Here is a 13,044-nt window from a genome sequence, read left to right on the forward strand (position 1 = left end):
CGGCTGCGGCCTGCGGCGTCGGCTCGGGGTGCCTCCGCCCAGGCCGGCCGGGCCGGGCCGCGATGCGCGCGGCGCGGGCCCGCCGCTGAGGGAGGCGGCCGGCCGCGGAGCAGCCCGCCCGGGGCCAGCCCGCCGCGGCGTCCGGGGCCAGCCCGCCCGGGGCCAGCCCGCCCGGGGCCAGCCCGCCGCGGCGTCCGGGGCCAGCCCGCCCGGGGCCAGCCCGCCGCGGAGCAGCCCGCCCGGGGCCAGCCCGTCCGGAGCCAGCCCGCCGCGGAGTAGCCCGCCCGGAGCCAGCATGCGCGGCGGCGACGAGCCGGACGGCTTCGAGGGCGAGGCCTCGAGCAGCTCCATGATCTCGGGGGCCAGCAGCCCCTACCAGCCCACCACGGAGCCCGTGAGCCAGCGCCGCGGCCTGGGCGGCCTCCGCTGCCGCCCCGACTACCTGCGCCGCGCCCCGGGCCGCCTCAAGCTCGCCCAAGTGGTACGTGATGCGGGGGGGGGGGGCGAGACCCCCGCCCCCCCCGCCGGAGGGCCCCCCACCTAGGGCTGCAGGATCTCCTCCCCCAGCCCGCGCCCCGGCTCTACATTAGTGGGGGCCCCCACCCCGCCTCCCAGCCGAGGCAGAGGCTCCCCCTCCCAGCTCGGCCAAGTTGCCCCCTTTCCCCCCAGCCAAGGATCCCCCAAACACTGGGAGACCGCCCCCTTGCTCCCCATTCCGATTCCCCTTCCCCAAGATTGGGGCTTTGCTTCCTCCCCCCGCAGACCACTCTCCTGAGGTCTCCCCACTTCCCAGAAATAGGGTTCCCCTTCCCTCACCCCGGATCTGAGCGCCTTCCCTCCCCATCCCTCCTGGTCTGCTTGTGCTCCCTCCAAGGTAACCGGTTCAGGTTACCTCCCTGACCTTGTGTGCTGGCTTGCCTTCCCTCATCCCTCCCTGCTTGGGCCCCATCTTCCTTCCATCCTCTCAGGCACTGGTCCCTGACTCTTTCCCATCCTCAGCACCCCTCCCCGGGTGCCACAAATAAGAAAAGGAGACTGAGGTGGGTTAGGTGACTGGTCCACAGCCTCCCTGATTCTTGGCAGAACTGGGTATCTGGCTTCATTTCACTATCGTGCTATCTTCTTTCACCTTACTGCTACCTGTGACTTTTCCTTTAGGGTAGCCCCTAAGAAGAGTTTTTCCTAGTGGTGCCTTTCTTCTTCACATCTGGGGCCAGGCAGGGCACACCCAGTCCTTCTCCTCTTCCTCCTCCTCCTCCTCCTCCTCCTAGTGGGCACCAGTCCCACCCGTGGCCAGGCCAGTTTTATTTCTTTTTTTCCTTTTCTTTCTTAATTTTTTTTTTTTTGCAAGAAGTTTCAAAACAACCTGAAGTGGAGTAGCTAGGTTTAAAGCCCCGTTGGGGAGCGACCTTTTCCTTAGCAATTCTATGTCTCTGCCTGTTTCAGGGGTCTGTTCTTCCTCATGCTTCCCCAACAGATACCACTCTTACTGACAGCAAGGATCAGTTTTCAGCAGCAGTTTTCATCTGCGTTTGAAGAACTCTTCCTTCCCACTCATTAACAGTCTCCAGGGTCAGACTTCAGCCTAGCCTGTGAAGTAAACACCCAGTAAAGGAAGCTGGTTTTTCTTTTAGTCTCCTATGCACAAGAAGATCTTTCTTTGCTGCCTTGCTGCTTCCTCAGTTGTGTTTTTTTCATCCATTTCCATATATCCCAAGCCCTGCCCGGTTTCCCTCCCAGGTTCCAGTTTCTAACTGCCTCATGGACGGTCCAAATCCTGTACTTATGGCCTTGTCTTGATAAAGATTTACCTTCTGTTCCAGGAAACCTCAGCCTCTAACAGCACTCCTCTTACCTTGAATTTCTGTTCCCTTGAATTATTGTTTTGTGCGTTTGATGGAGTGGTAGCCCTGATGTAATGGAAAGAACCCCAAATTTGGTATTATAATTTGAATCCTAGTTCTGTTGCCTACCTGTGTAGCCTTGGTCTAGATGTGCCTTTCTTTGAGTCTTAGTTTCCTCATTTGTAAATCTCTATAGTTCTGTTCCCCTCTCTTTCCCTCTAAATACTGTGTTGGTTCTTTGTGATGGGCACAAAGAATCTGTTTTCAATATAGATACTTAACTATACTTAGTATTTTGGTTTTTCTAAGAGTTGAGCTCCTTGTGCTTTACAAAGGACAGAAAGCATTTCTTGGGAATAATACAATTTGTCAATCTTTAAATAAAGATCTCAGGATTGTAGATAACACAGTTACAGAGTAATGGTTATCTCCTCTGTGTGAGAGAACACATTCTCTTGAGTCTTAGGGAAGTGTTTGAAAGGTTTTAAAGAAAGAAAATACAGTTGCCTTTAAATTTAGAATAGACTTTATCTGGTAAAAGTTTGAAATAGTTACCAAGATTATTAGCGCTCTTTACTTTGTATATAGTGTCATTGATGAGCTTGGATTGGAAAGAGGGCAGGAAGATAGGGATGCATTCTTTTTGAAAGAACAAATTAGTGTTAGTTGTGCAAGTAGAAGTTAATAAAGTAACCCAGCTTTTGGGCCACTTGGAATATATGAGCAATAGTAAATGACTTGAATTATTTGCTTTGTGGATTTTTGCAAATAAGAGACAGCAGTTGAGAAATTCAAATTGACCATCTTAAATAACTTGTTTAAAAATGATGCTCATCATCACTGTATTCCCGAATTCTTTGGCAATAATTTAAGTAATTCTAAAAATTTACTTAAGACTAGAAATGGAAACTAATGGTATTTATTTTTGTTTACTTTTGTTAAGGTGATGTTGTTCTGTGTCAATAGGTATGTCAGATATGTTTCTTTTTGCCACAGAGAATCATACTCTTTGACATGAAACTTTATAGTTATTTGACTGATCTTTATAGAGTGGGGACACAAGGAAGTATGGATGGTGGGGTGGAAGGGGCAGAGGCAAGTAGACATATGCTAAGCTCTCAGGCTTCATTTAACAAATAACTATTGTTGTATAGTGACAGGAACTTAGAATTTGGAGTAAGAAGATCTGGGTTTGAACTTCGACTCTGTATGACCTTTGTCATATTAGCTTGCTCTCCGGCTGTGAGCTTCCTCCCATTTTAAAAAAAAGGTATTGAACTAGATATGCCTCAAATTCCTTCTTTCCAAATCCTGAGCTTCTATGAATATTTAAATACTTAACTGTATTTGAGACACCTTTTGCGTCCTGGGCATCTTACTTGCTTTGCTTCTGTGACTTGAGTAATTCATTTAACCGCCCTGGGGCCTCATTTTTAACATTTGTAAGCTGAAAGAATTGGACTAGTTAGGGTTCCAACCATCCCCCCCCCCCAAAGACAACCCATAGGTTCTTTAAAGAGAAAAAGTAACTTTGTTGGTTAAAATTAGGGTAAGCAGTAGCTGGGTAGCGCAGTTGCCTAGGTGTTGGATCTGGTGTAGGAAGACCCAAGTTCAAATGCGGCTTTAGAAACTTCCTAGTTCTGTGACCCAGGGCAAGTCTTACAACCTTTGTCTCCCGCTGGTTCCGTATCTGTAAAACAGAAGTAATTATACACTCTACATTCTGGGGTTGTTTAATGCAATTTACAACCTTTAAAGCAATTTGGAAATACTAGCTATTATTATTGTTGTTACTATGTAATTATGATAACGATTAAAATGGACTAAGTTAAAAAAGAAAGATCTAGGAAAAATACCGTAATGCAAAATAGAGGAAAGATGACTTGAAGCTGAATGCTAATGGAAGGCTTTCTAGGGGGGGGTGGCAGTCAAGCTAGGGAGACCTCGAAGAGGCCCATTTGGGTGGGGAATCAATGCCAGGTGTAGGAGATGGAATGAATGGGAGAGACAAGAGAGGAAAGAATTGGGGAATAGTTATTAGTAGGTTTGTTGGGGTTGAAAAGTATGAAGGGTTTTAGGCAGACAAGGAAGCTACATTATGTAGAATCTTGAATGCTTTTGGAAAAAACAAGCAAAACACATAAAAGTAGTTAAAAACTCAGTCACATCATCACAGAATAGTAATGATCATTCTTCATTGTATGGTATTTCTGACCTTTTTAGAGAAGCCTTATAAATTGGTCAGAACAAGCCATTCACTCTCTTCAGATCATATTCTTCATTTGAATAGCCTCATCAGTCTTCTTAACTGCTAAATAAGAATGAGCTATGATGTGGACATCTAACAGTTATCTTGTCATAATACTAGCAAACACCTATTTTTTTTTTTTTTTGGTTAAGGCAAAAGCAAGAAAGCAAGAAGTGCATTTTGGACTGTTTTAAAACCTGACTGGAATGAAAGAGGTAGCATGCTTATTTTGTGGTCCCGAAGAGACTAGGAAGAGAAGCTATAAAAGATAGCAGAATTTGGCTCAGTGACAGAATTGGGTTGGGGCTGTGTGTGTGTGTGTGTGTGAGAGAGAGAGAGAGAGAGAGAGAGAGAGAGAGAGAGAGAGAGAGAGAGAGAGGAGGGGAAGGAGAGAGATTAATTTCTAGCAGTTGGTGGTCTGGGCATTTGGAATGGGCTTCCTCAGCCTATATAGAACATTGCCATCATTTTCAGATTCCTCACTGGAAAGGCCTCTGGTAGGGGATGTCCTGAAGAAGAGACACATTACAGGCATGGGTTAGGCATTCTTTGAAGTCCCTTACAAATCTAAGGCTGTTGTATTGTCAAGCTTGATGGCAGGTGGGCTGTGACTCAGCCCCACAACCTTGGAAAGGGTTTTTGAATGCTCTGCTGTTTGGGATCTTTCCATTTTTAGCTTTATGAGAAACAATGAAACAACTCCCACCTCCATTTACCCAGCCCCTGGAGATATAAACAGATATTCTACTAGATGGGATACTATATATCTCCTGCTAAATAAAGGTAGGAAAAATTTTTTTAAAAAGATAGTTATTGGTATGTAGGAGGGAAGAGGGAAATGGGAAAAACCAAGGTTAAGCACAAATATTATCAATATTCCTTCAGTTTCAAAGGAAGTGATGTCATGACATGCATGTAATTTGGATTAAAGTGCACAAAGACACCATTCTCGTTATCTCTCTAAGAATCATCTGAACCCAATAGTCTGATATATTAGGAATAGGAGTATTGGTGTTGGCCTGGATACAATGGGAGAACCTGGCCTTTTATATGTAGGTCTTTTCCCAGATCAGTGAGGCACCTCAGCTATATGGAGCTATAGTTCCACTTGTTCTGTGTGACAAATCTTCATCAGTAGAGTAAAACTAACTTAACCTGCCTTGGTAGTTCATGGGAATAGCTTCTAAAGGCCTCACAGACCTGTTATTGCTCAATCTTCAGTGGCTGAGTGCCACTTGTCTCTCTCTAAGAAGTTGGAAAAGTTGGAGGTTTGAAGACAATCAGATATATCATAGTTCAGACCATAAACAGTTTGGCGACATTATTCCTTTGAGACCCACTGGGCAACTTCTGGGAAATGAAAGTCTCTGGGTTCCAGGGAAGTCTAGTTGCAAAGCTGAAACTTCAAGGATTTGAAAGAAAGGCACTGGCTTAATTTGACTTAGAGGAAATCTCTCTCTGGGACACAGAAAGAATTAGCAGATTGAAAACTGTTTCTTGATTGTGTGTGGGTGGTTGTGAATGGCTGTTGTTAGTCGATAGATTGATTTGTCTGGTGAACTCTGATAATGGAACCAGACTTTAGCACAAATATTTGTTGATATGAAGATGGTTCTTGGAGGAGGGGCTGCCTGTACAAAGACTTGAATGCCTGGCTGGAACATAGGATGTAATGTGTGTGTGTGTGTGTGTGTGTGTGTGTGTGTGTGTGTGTGTGTGTGTATATAATATCAGATAAAGCAATCAGGCATTTATTAAGGGCTTGCCATGCTAAACACTGGGGGTACAAAGAAAGGCAAAAACGAGTCCAATGGGGAGAAATAACTTGCAAATAACTATGGACAAACTAGATCTATAGGGTGTCCCAAAAGTCTTAGTGCATTTTAAAGTTATTAAAAATGTAAGATTTCTGTAAAGATATATAATAATTTCAGAGAGAAAGAACTAGTATTAAGGATGGATAGGAAAAAGCTTCTTGCAGGAGGTGATTTTAACTGAGACTTGAAGGAGGCTAGGGAAACCAGAATTGCAGGCATGGGGCAGCCAGTGAAAGTAGAGCATCATATATTTAAGGAACTTTAAGGGAGACCAGTGAAGTATAAGAAGACTGAAAAGGCAGGAGGGGGCAGGTTTTGAAGGGTATCTGGAGCCATACAAATTTTCCATTTGATTCTTGAGTTAATAGGGAGGCACCAAGCTTTATTGCATGGGGGTGGGGAGACAATAAAGTCAGACTTACTTTTTAGAAATATCACCTTTCTAGTAGGGTGAAGGAGAGACTGGAGGAGGGAGAATCTTAAAGGCAGTGATGTGTTATTAGCCTTGATAAATGGTCTGGAGCCAAATTCTGAAGGGCTTGAAAGATTTAATAAGGAGTCGATATTTGGTATTTTAAATAAAAGGCAGCCAAAAGGAAGCCAGGGAGACTTTTGAAGTAGAGAGGGTGGTTGAGAATAGTATCCAGTGATATTACACATTAAAGTTTGTGTGGTCAGGTACCCTTCAGTGTTACTTCTATATAAGTACCCTTAGTAGTGAACCTTTCTCTTCCTCTGTCTCCAAATTATTTTGTATTTATTTTGTGCTTGTGTATGTCCATATTCTTTTCCCCTCTTCACCCATGGGGGACAGGGGTAGTACTGTTTTCAATTGTGATTTTGTATCTCCAGTAGCTAGAGAAGTTCTTGGTCCCCAATAACTATTTAAAAAATGCTTGTTGAATGAATATTTGCTGATGTTTCTAATTACTTGAGAAGAAATGAAAAGTTAGGGCTAAGCTAACACTTACCTGAATGTGGTCATAGTTTATTCAAAGTTATGTAGCTAAAATATTAGATCTTATAAAGGCCACTAGTTAAGTCTTTCCCTTGGTTTATTACTCTGACAGTATTCAGATCATTCACAAATTATTAGGAAATATAGAAATAATGACCAGATTAGAGAGGCCTAACACAGTTCCTTTCATATAGCTCAATAAATGTTGAATAGTTCCAACTCAGCCACTAAGGGTAAGTCATTTCCTTTTCAAGGCCTTGGCTTCCTCATTCATAAAATGAGGGGGTCAAAATGAAATGTTCTCAAGGACTTCCAGCCTTTTTTGAATTGTATTGGCGCTAGGTGTGCCGTGGATAGAGCACTGGTTCTGGAGTTTGAAGGACCTGAGTTCAAATTCGACCTCAGATACTTACTGTGCAAACTTGAGCAAGTCATGTAACCTCAGTGCCTTGCAAAAAAAAAAAAGATCTTTAAAATAGGTCATATAGAACTGCTAAGACCAACATTCTGTTTATAGTAATTTTGCTGACTTTGTCTGAAGAGTTTGAAAGAAATTTGGGATGGCGAAAATTGGGAAGTGTTATGTGAGACATAACAAAGTTCTTAATCTCAAGGGCTACATATGAAATAGTTAAATAAAAGGCAGTCTGTAAACAAATATTAAATTATATGTCAGAAACTATTAAAAGAGAAGTCTATGGGAACTGGAATAGTTGAGAAAGACTAGGCCTTGGAAGTTGGGGAGGGGATTCTGGGTGTATGTGGTAGAAAAACATGAGCAATATCTTATATGGTAAAGGCAAAACCCAAATATAATAATATATAAAAAAAACAGCCCAGTAGAATGTGTTTGAGTCAGGAGGCCTTGATTCTTATCTCAGCTTTGACACTTGGTACTTAACACTTCTGTCATTTTATTGTGTTCCTGGGCAAGTTATAATTATAATCATAACATGAAGTGAAAATGTTGAAGACATGTAGAAAGAATAGCAAGAAACAATGTTCTTTTTAGTAATTTTATATTTTTTTTTAAAGAAGGGTTTTAATAGGAAATAGCAACTTTTGCTTAGGAGGCAGCTTTTTAATATTTGGAAGCGGAGTGAGATTGCTGGCTTTGTCTGGCATTAAACTCGGTAAATATTGGATAGAAAATAGGGAATGTGGTTATTGAAATTGTGCAGTGACTGCAGTTTGCAAAGAGATTGTCACACTCATCTCAGGGAGACCTTTTCAGTTAAATTTCTTGAGAGAGATTTATGTTGAGTTCTGTATATCATAAGGGGACATAGTATATAAAATTCTGGGAGTCAGGAAGATCTGGGTTCAAATCCAGCCTCAGGATTTGACACTTAATAGCTTTGTGACTCTGGGCAAATCACTTAACTGCTATCTGATTCAGTTTCTTCATCTGTTGTGAGGATAAAATACTTTAAAGCATTTTGTACAATTTAAAACTGTATAAATACTATTATAACTGCACTGTACTAGGTGCTGGGGAAATAAAATAATTAGCATTTATATAACATTTTGATATTTGGAAAGAGCTTTTCTTATAAGAATACTTTGGATATATATAGTTCTTACTCTGCATATAGTTGAAAAAATAAATAAAAATTTAAATTTTAAAGATATAATTATCATTATTTGTATTTTTTCCCTCACTTTACAGATTAGGAAACTGAGATTAAATTGAGATTAAATGCTTGCCAGAATTGTACAGTGAGTAAATGTCAGACTCAGATCTGAACCTAGATTTGCTTGATTCCCAAGTCCAGAGATTTTTCTAGTATAGGATATTACTTCTCTGAAAAAAGATTGTCACTGACCTCAAGGATATTAGTAGAGTCATTAAGACATGCCCACAAGTGATCACAATGCAAGCCTAAATGCTGAGTCAAGTCTTAGCCTGAGTGTCCTGTGAAATTAAGTGGGTGAAGCTCACCCTGGGTATACCCAGAGATGAGAAGGCATGATTTATTTTTTTATTTAAGGCAATGAGGTTAAGTGACTTGCCCAAGGTCACACAGCCATGCAATTATTAAGTTTCTTGAGTTCAGATTTGAACTCAGGTCCTCCTGATTCCAGGGCCAGTGCTCTATCCACTGCACCACCTAGCTGCCCCCACCTCATGATTTCTTAGTTGCTAAATCTGGTGGCCTTTTCACAGTCTTCTCTTCAGTCTTTGAAGTTGATCACTCTTCTTTGATACTCTCTTCTCTTTAGGTTTCTGGCATACCACTCTTTTCTGATTTTCCTCTTTCCCTATCTGATCACTCCTTAGTCCAGTTGGGTAATGACAGCTCCTTCCTTCTTGCCTGCCTGCTTGCCTTCCTGTCTGTTCCTTCTTGCCTTCCTCCCTTCCTCCCCCCTTCCTCCCTTTCCCTTCCCTCCCCTCCTTCCTTCTTTTCCTCCCTTCCTCCCTGCCATATGAGGTATCATACCTTTATAGGGTGCTCTGCCCAATATAAATTTTGATCACTGAACCTTGCTAGGTATCTTGGAGTTTATGGGCTAGATTTCTTTTTAAGTATCATTCCTTACAGCCAGATCACCCTGGTCCTCATTGACTGACCAACAATACACCCCAATCCAAGCCTCTCTGGTTTTTCTTTGGACCCTGATGGCTCAGAGTGAGTGTTAAATAGCAATTGCTTTTGTCTTGAGCTAGAAACCATCAGGGTTTTCCGCTAACCAAGATTATTATTGTTTTTTAAAAGCAGATAAAAGAAGTCACTTTTTTTTTGCCTTATCTCTCACCTAACCTGAATCACCGAATAGGTTTTGTTTGGGAAAGACCTTAATTTAAAAAGACCAAGGTCTTGCATTATATTCAGGGCCATCTGTTGTCACTGGACCCAGAAGGCTCCAGAGGAGAGAGTGAGTCTGGTGACTTTGCACAGCCCTTCTCACTTAAATCCAATTCACCTGCTAGTCTTGGCATCACCTCCCTTATGTCATGGTCGTCTTTGAGAATGAAGGACAAATAACAGTCTGCCTGCATTAGGTCTCTCCCCATTCCAAAACATTCCGCCACCAAAGTGTTTTTTGTAAGCTGAAGGTCTAATCATGTCATCCTGCCCTTCCTTCTACTCAGTATCGCTAGGGTCTTCCTGTTGCCTCCAGGAGCAAATACAAAATGCTCTGTTTGGCAATTTGACCTGTGATAATCTAGTTCTCTCCTCCCCTTTCAGTTTTCTTACACCTTACCCCCTAACACATATCCTTTGATTCATTTACTCTGGCCTCCTGGCTGTTCCACAGACAAGACATTTCATCTTTTGGCTCTGGGAAATTTCTCTGACTGTCGTCCATATCCGGAATTCTCTCTTTCAGCTCCCAACTACTGCCCTCCCTGACTTCCTTTATGTCCCAACTAAAATTCTACCTTCAATGGGAAATCTTCTTCTAACTCAATTATAGTGCTCTCTTTTAATTACTTATTTGTTCCTACTTTGTATCTCTTTGTTTGCATGTTGTTCCCCATAAGACTGTAAATTCTTTGAGGGCAGGGGTTACCTTCTGCCTCTTGTATCCCAACACTTATCAGTGTCTGGCACATAGTAGGCTCTTAATAAACATTCATTGAATTGAAGTTAATTAAGGTCTTATTATGTGTCAGGATCTGATGGTACAAACAGAAAATTGAGATAATCTCTGCTCTCAAGAACCTTATATTCCAATAGGGAGAATTAATTCATCTTGGAGAGTTCAGTTTCAGGGCAGATGACAAGTTTTGGTAGTACTTAGGGGAAGTAACACTGGGGAAGAGGATGAGCTTGAGGACTTGAAGGAAGATTAGAGCTGTCAGACCTGAATTGCCTTGAGAGGCAGTGAATTTCTCATTATAACTGAGTAATCTTTTGTCATGGACAATGAAACATTGTATAATCACCTGTTGGAGATGTTATAGATGGAATTTTGAAGCTTCTTCCAACTGTAATATCAGAATGTCCTAGAAATGCATCATTTTGGGGGGATATGATATACTCATGAAGTGGTTAAATAAAAAAAAAATAAGGCAGTCTATGATTAAGTGCCAAAAGCAGTAGGACAGACAGTAAACGCAGTAAAGAATTAGTGAGACGTGTGTGGGATGACAAACAGATTGGTCTGCTTGAAACAGGGACTGTCTTGTGGGAGTGAGAGTTGAGCTTGGAAAGGGAGGAGAAAGCAGCTGATCGAGTGTCTTGAATGTAAAGCCAAAGATACTGGATTTGATGTGGTGGTGGCAGTTAGCCAGGCTAGGGTGAAGAGCAAAACTAACCTAACACTGTTAGGGAAAGCTAAAATTATTACTGAATAGGAACATTCTCAGCCTCTTCCTAGGGACTCTAGTTATCTTTATGGTCCTGATATTTAATTCAGTAAATATTCCTTAAGTGCCTACTATATGTGTAAGGCACTTGCACTAGACATATGAAAATCAAATGCCTCAAAGAATTTGCATTCTCCTGGGGGAAGACAGTATGTAAACAGGTAAGCAAAACCAAGGGACTTTGGAAGGGAGATCAGTGGACTTTAAAGGAAGATTAGAGCTGTCTGGAGCTGGATTGCTTTGGGAGGCACCTGCCCCTGGACGAAAGCTAGGGGATTTAAAGAAGTCGAGGAGAGGGAAGGAAGTCCTTTGGGGTGAGAGAGGGACAGATCTTTAGAGAATCAATTGGATAGCCAAAGTAACTTTTTTTCCCTTCCACCCTCCCTTTCCACGCCCCTCCCTCATCAGTAAACAGTCACAGTGAACAGTGAATATTGTATATATACATTTGTGTTTAACATGTTTACAGAATAGTTATTTTTGGTCTGAGGAATTAGGATTAAGGGAAAAGAAAGAAAACCATGAGATAGGAAAGAAATAAATAAGAGAAATTTTAAAAAAGTGAATATAGTGTTCATTCAGATTCTGTAGGGTTTTTGGTTTTGTTTTGTTTTCTTCCTCTTCCACTGTCCATAGCTGTCTCCTAGGGTTGTTCTAGTTCTCTGAACTACTAAGAGGAGCTGCATCCATCATGATTGATCAACTCACAATGTTGTTGTGAATGTGTACAGTTGGTCTCTTGATTCTGCTCCCTTCGCTCAGCATCAGTTTGTAATTCATTCCATGCTTCTCTAGAGTCTGACAGGGTAACTACAACTCTCTAAATAAGATAATGAAGATATTTCTTGACACTTGGACTCCTGCTTTACCATTCTTCATTGTGACTCATTCCCTTCTCACTCCCATCCCACAGGGCCACACTCCTGGCCCCCTTATCTTACTATGTGAAACATACAATGTGTTTTTGTTTTTTTTTGAGGGGGAGGAGATTGAGTTGTTTTAAGGTGGAAACTTGGAGCTTTTTGTTCTATGTCTTGATTATTGGTGAGAAGTTCATAATGTCAGTGAAGAAATGACTTAATCAGAATTGGTGGTCATTTTCCAGGAGCATTTCCTAGTGAATTTGGTTAGGGTACAATGGATAATCAAGAAATACTATTTTTGGCTGAAGATAACTTGCTTAATATGTTATCTGAAAGTATGCAATTGAAAACTCAGAAGAACATTATATACCTTAACAGCACTATTGGATGGTGATCAACTATAGTGGACTTGTTCATTTCAGCATCACAGTAATCACAGACAATTCTAAAAGACTTGTGATGGAAAATACCGTCCACATTCAGAGAAGAAACTGTGGGATTCAAATGCAGACCAAAGCTTACCATCTTCAATTTTTGAAAGTTGTCTTAGGTATTATGTTTTTCTCTTTTTTCATTTTGATTTAGTTCATATTTCACAATAAAAGATTAATACGATTAATATGAATCTATGTTTAGCATGGCTATACGTGCATAGTCTATTAGATTGTTTTATGTCGGAGGAGGGGGAAGGAAGGGAGGAAGGGAGAAAAATGTAAAACTCAAAACCTTGCAAAAAAATGTTTCTTGAACATTACCATTGCATATAGTTGGAAAAATAGATGAATAAAATAATTTTTTAAAAAGTATGCAATTGAATGGGACACTCATCATGATTCACATTATCACTGAAGGTATATATTCTAGTTGATTCTATATCTTAGGACTTCTGGCTCTGGGATGTTTCTGTTCTTACATGCTTTGTTGTTTTTTCTTCTGAATCTCTAGCTCCTGGTTTCTCTTTCTCTCTTTATTGGTCTATGCTTCCATCTGACACTGGTT

The 13,044-nt window shown here is 41.5% G+C and overlaps 1 protein-coding gene across 1 annotated transcript in view; it reads left to right on the forward strand.

The window, feature by feature from the left end:
• Positions 1-280: 280 nt before the first annotated feature.
• The window catches only part of CMTM4 (CKLF like MARVEL transmembrane domain containing 4), an 87,493-nt gene continuing 74,729 nt past the window's right edge, over positions 281-13,044 (forward strand). The window contains exon 1 of the mRNA XM_074203137.1: positions 281-481. Coding sequence (XP_074059238.1) covers positions 296-481 — 186 coding nt within the window. The 5' untranslated portion in view covers positions 281-295. The remainder of the gene's footprint in view (positions 482-13,044) is intronic.

The sequence above is a fragment of the Macrotis lagotis genome, chromosome 1, assembly GCF_037893015.1.
Source record: "Macrotis lagotis isolate mMagLag1 chromosome 1, bilby.v1.9.chrom.fasta, whole genome shotgun sequence".
NCBI lineage: Eukaryota > Metazoa > Chordata > Mammalia > Peramelemorphia > Peramelidae > Macrotis > Macrotis lagotis.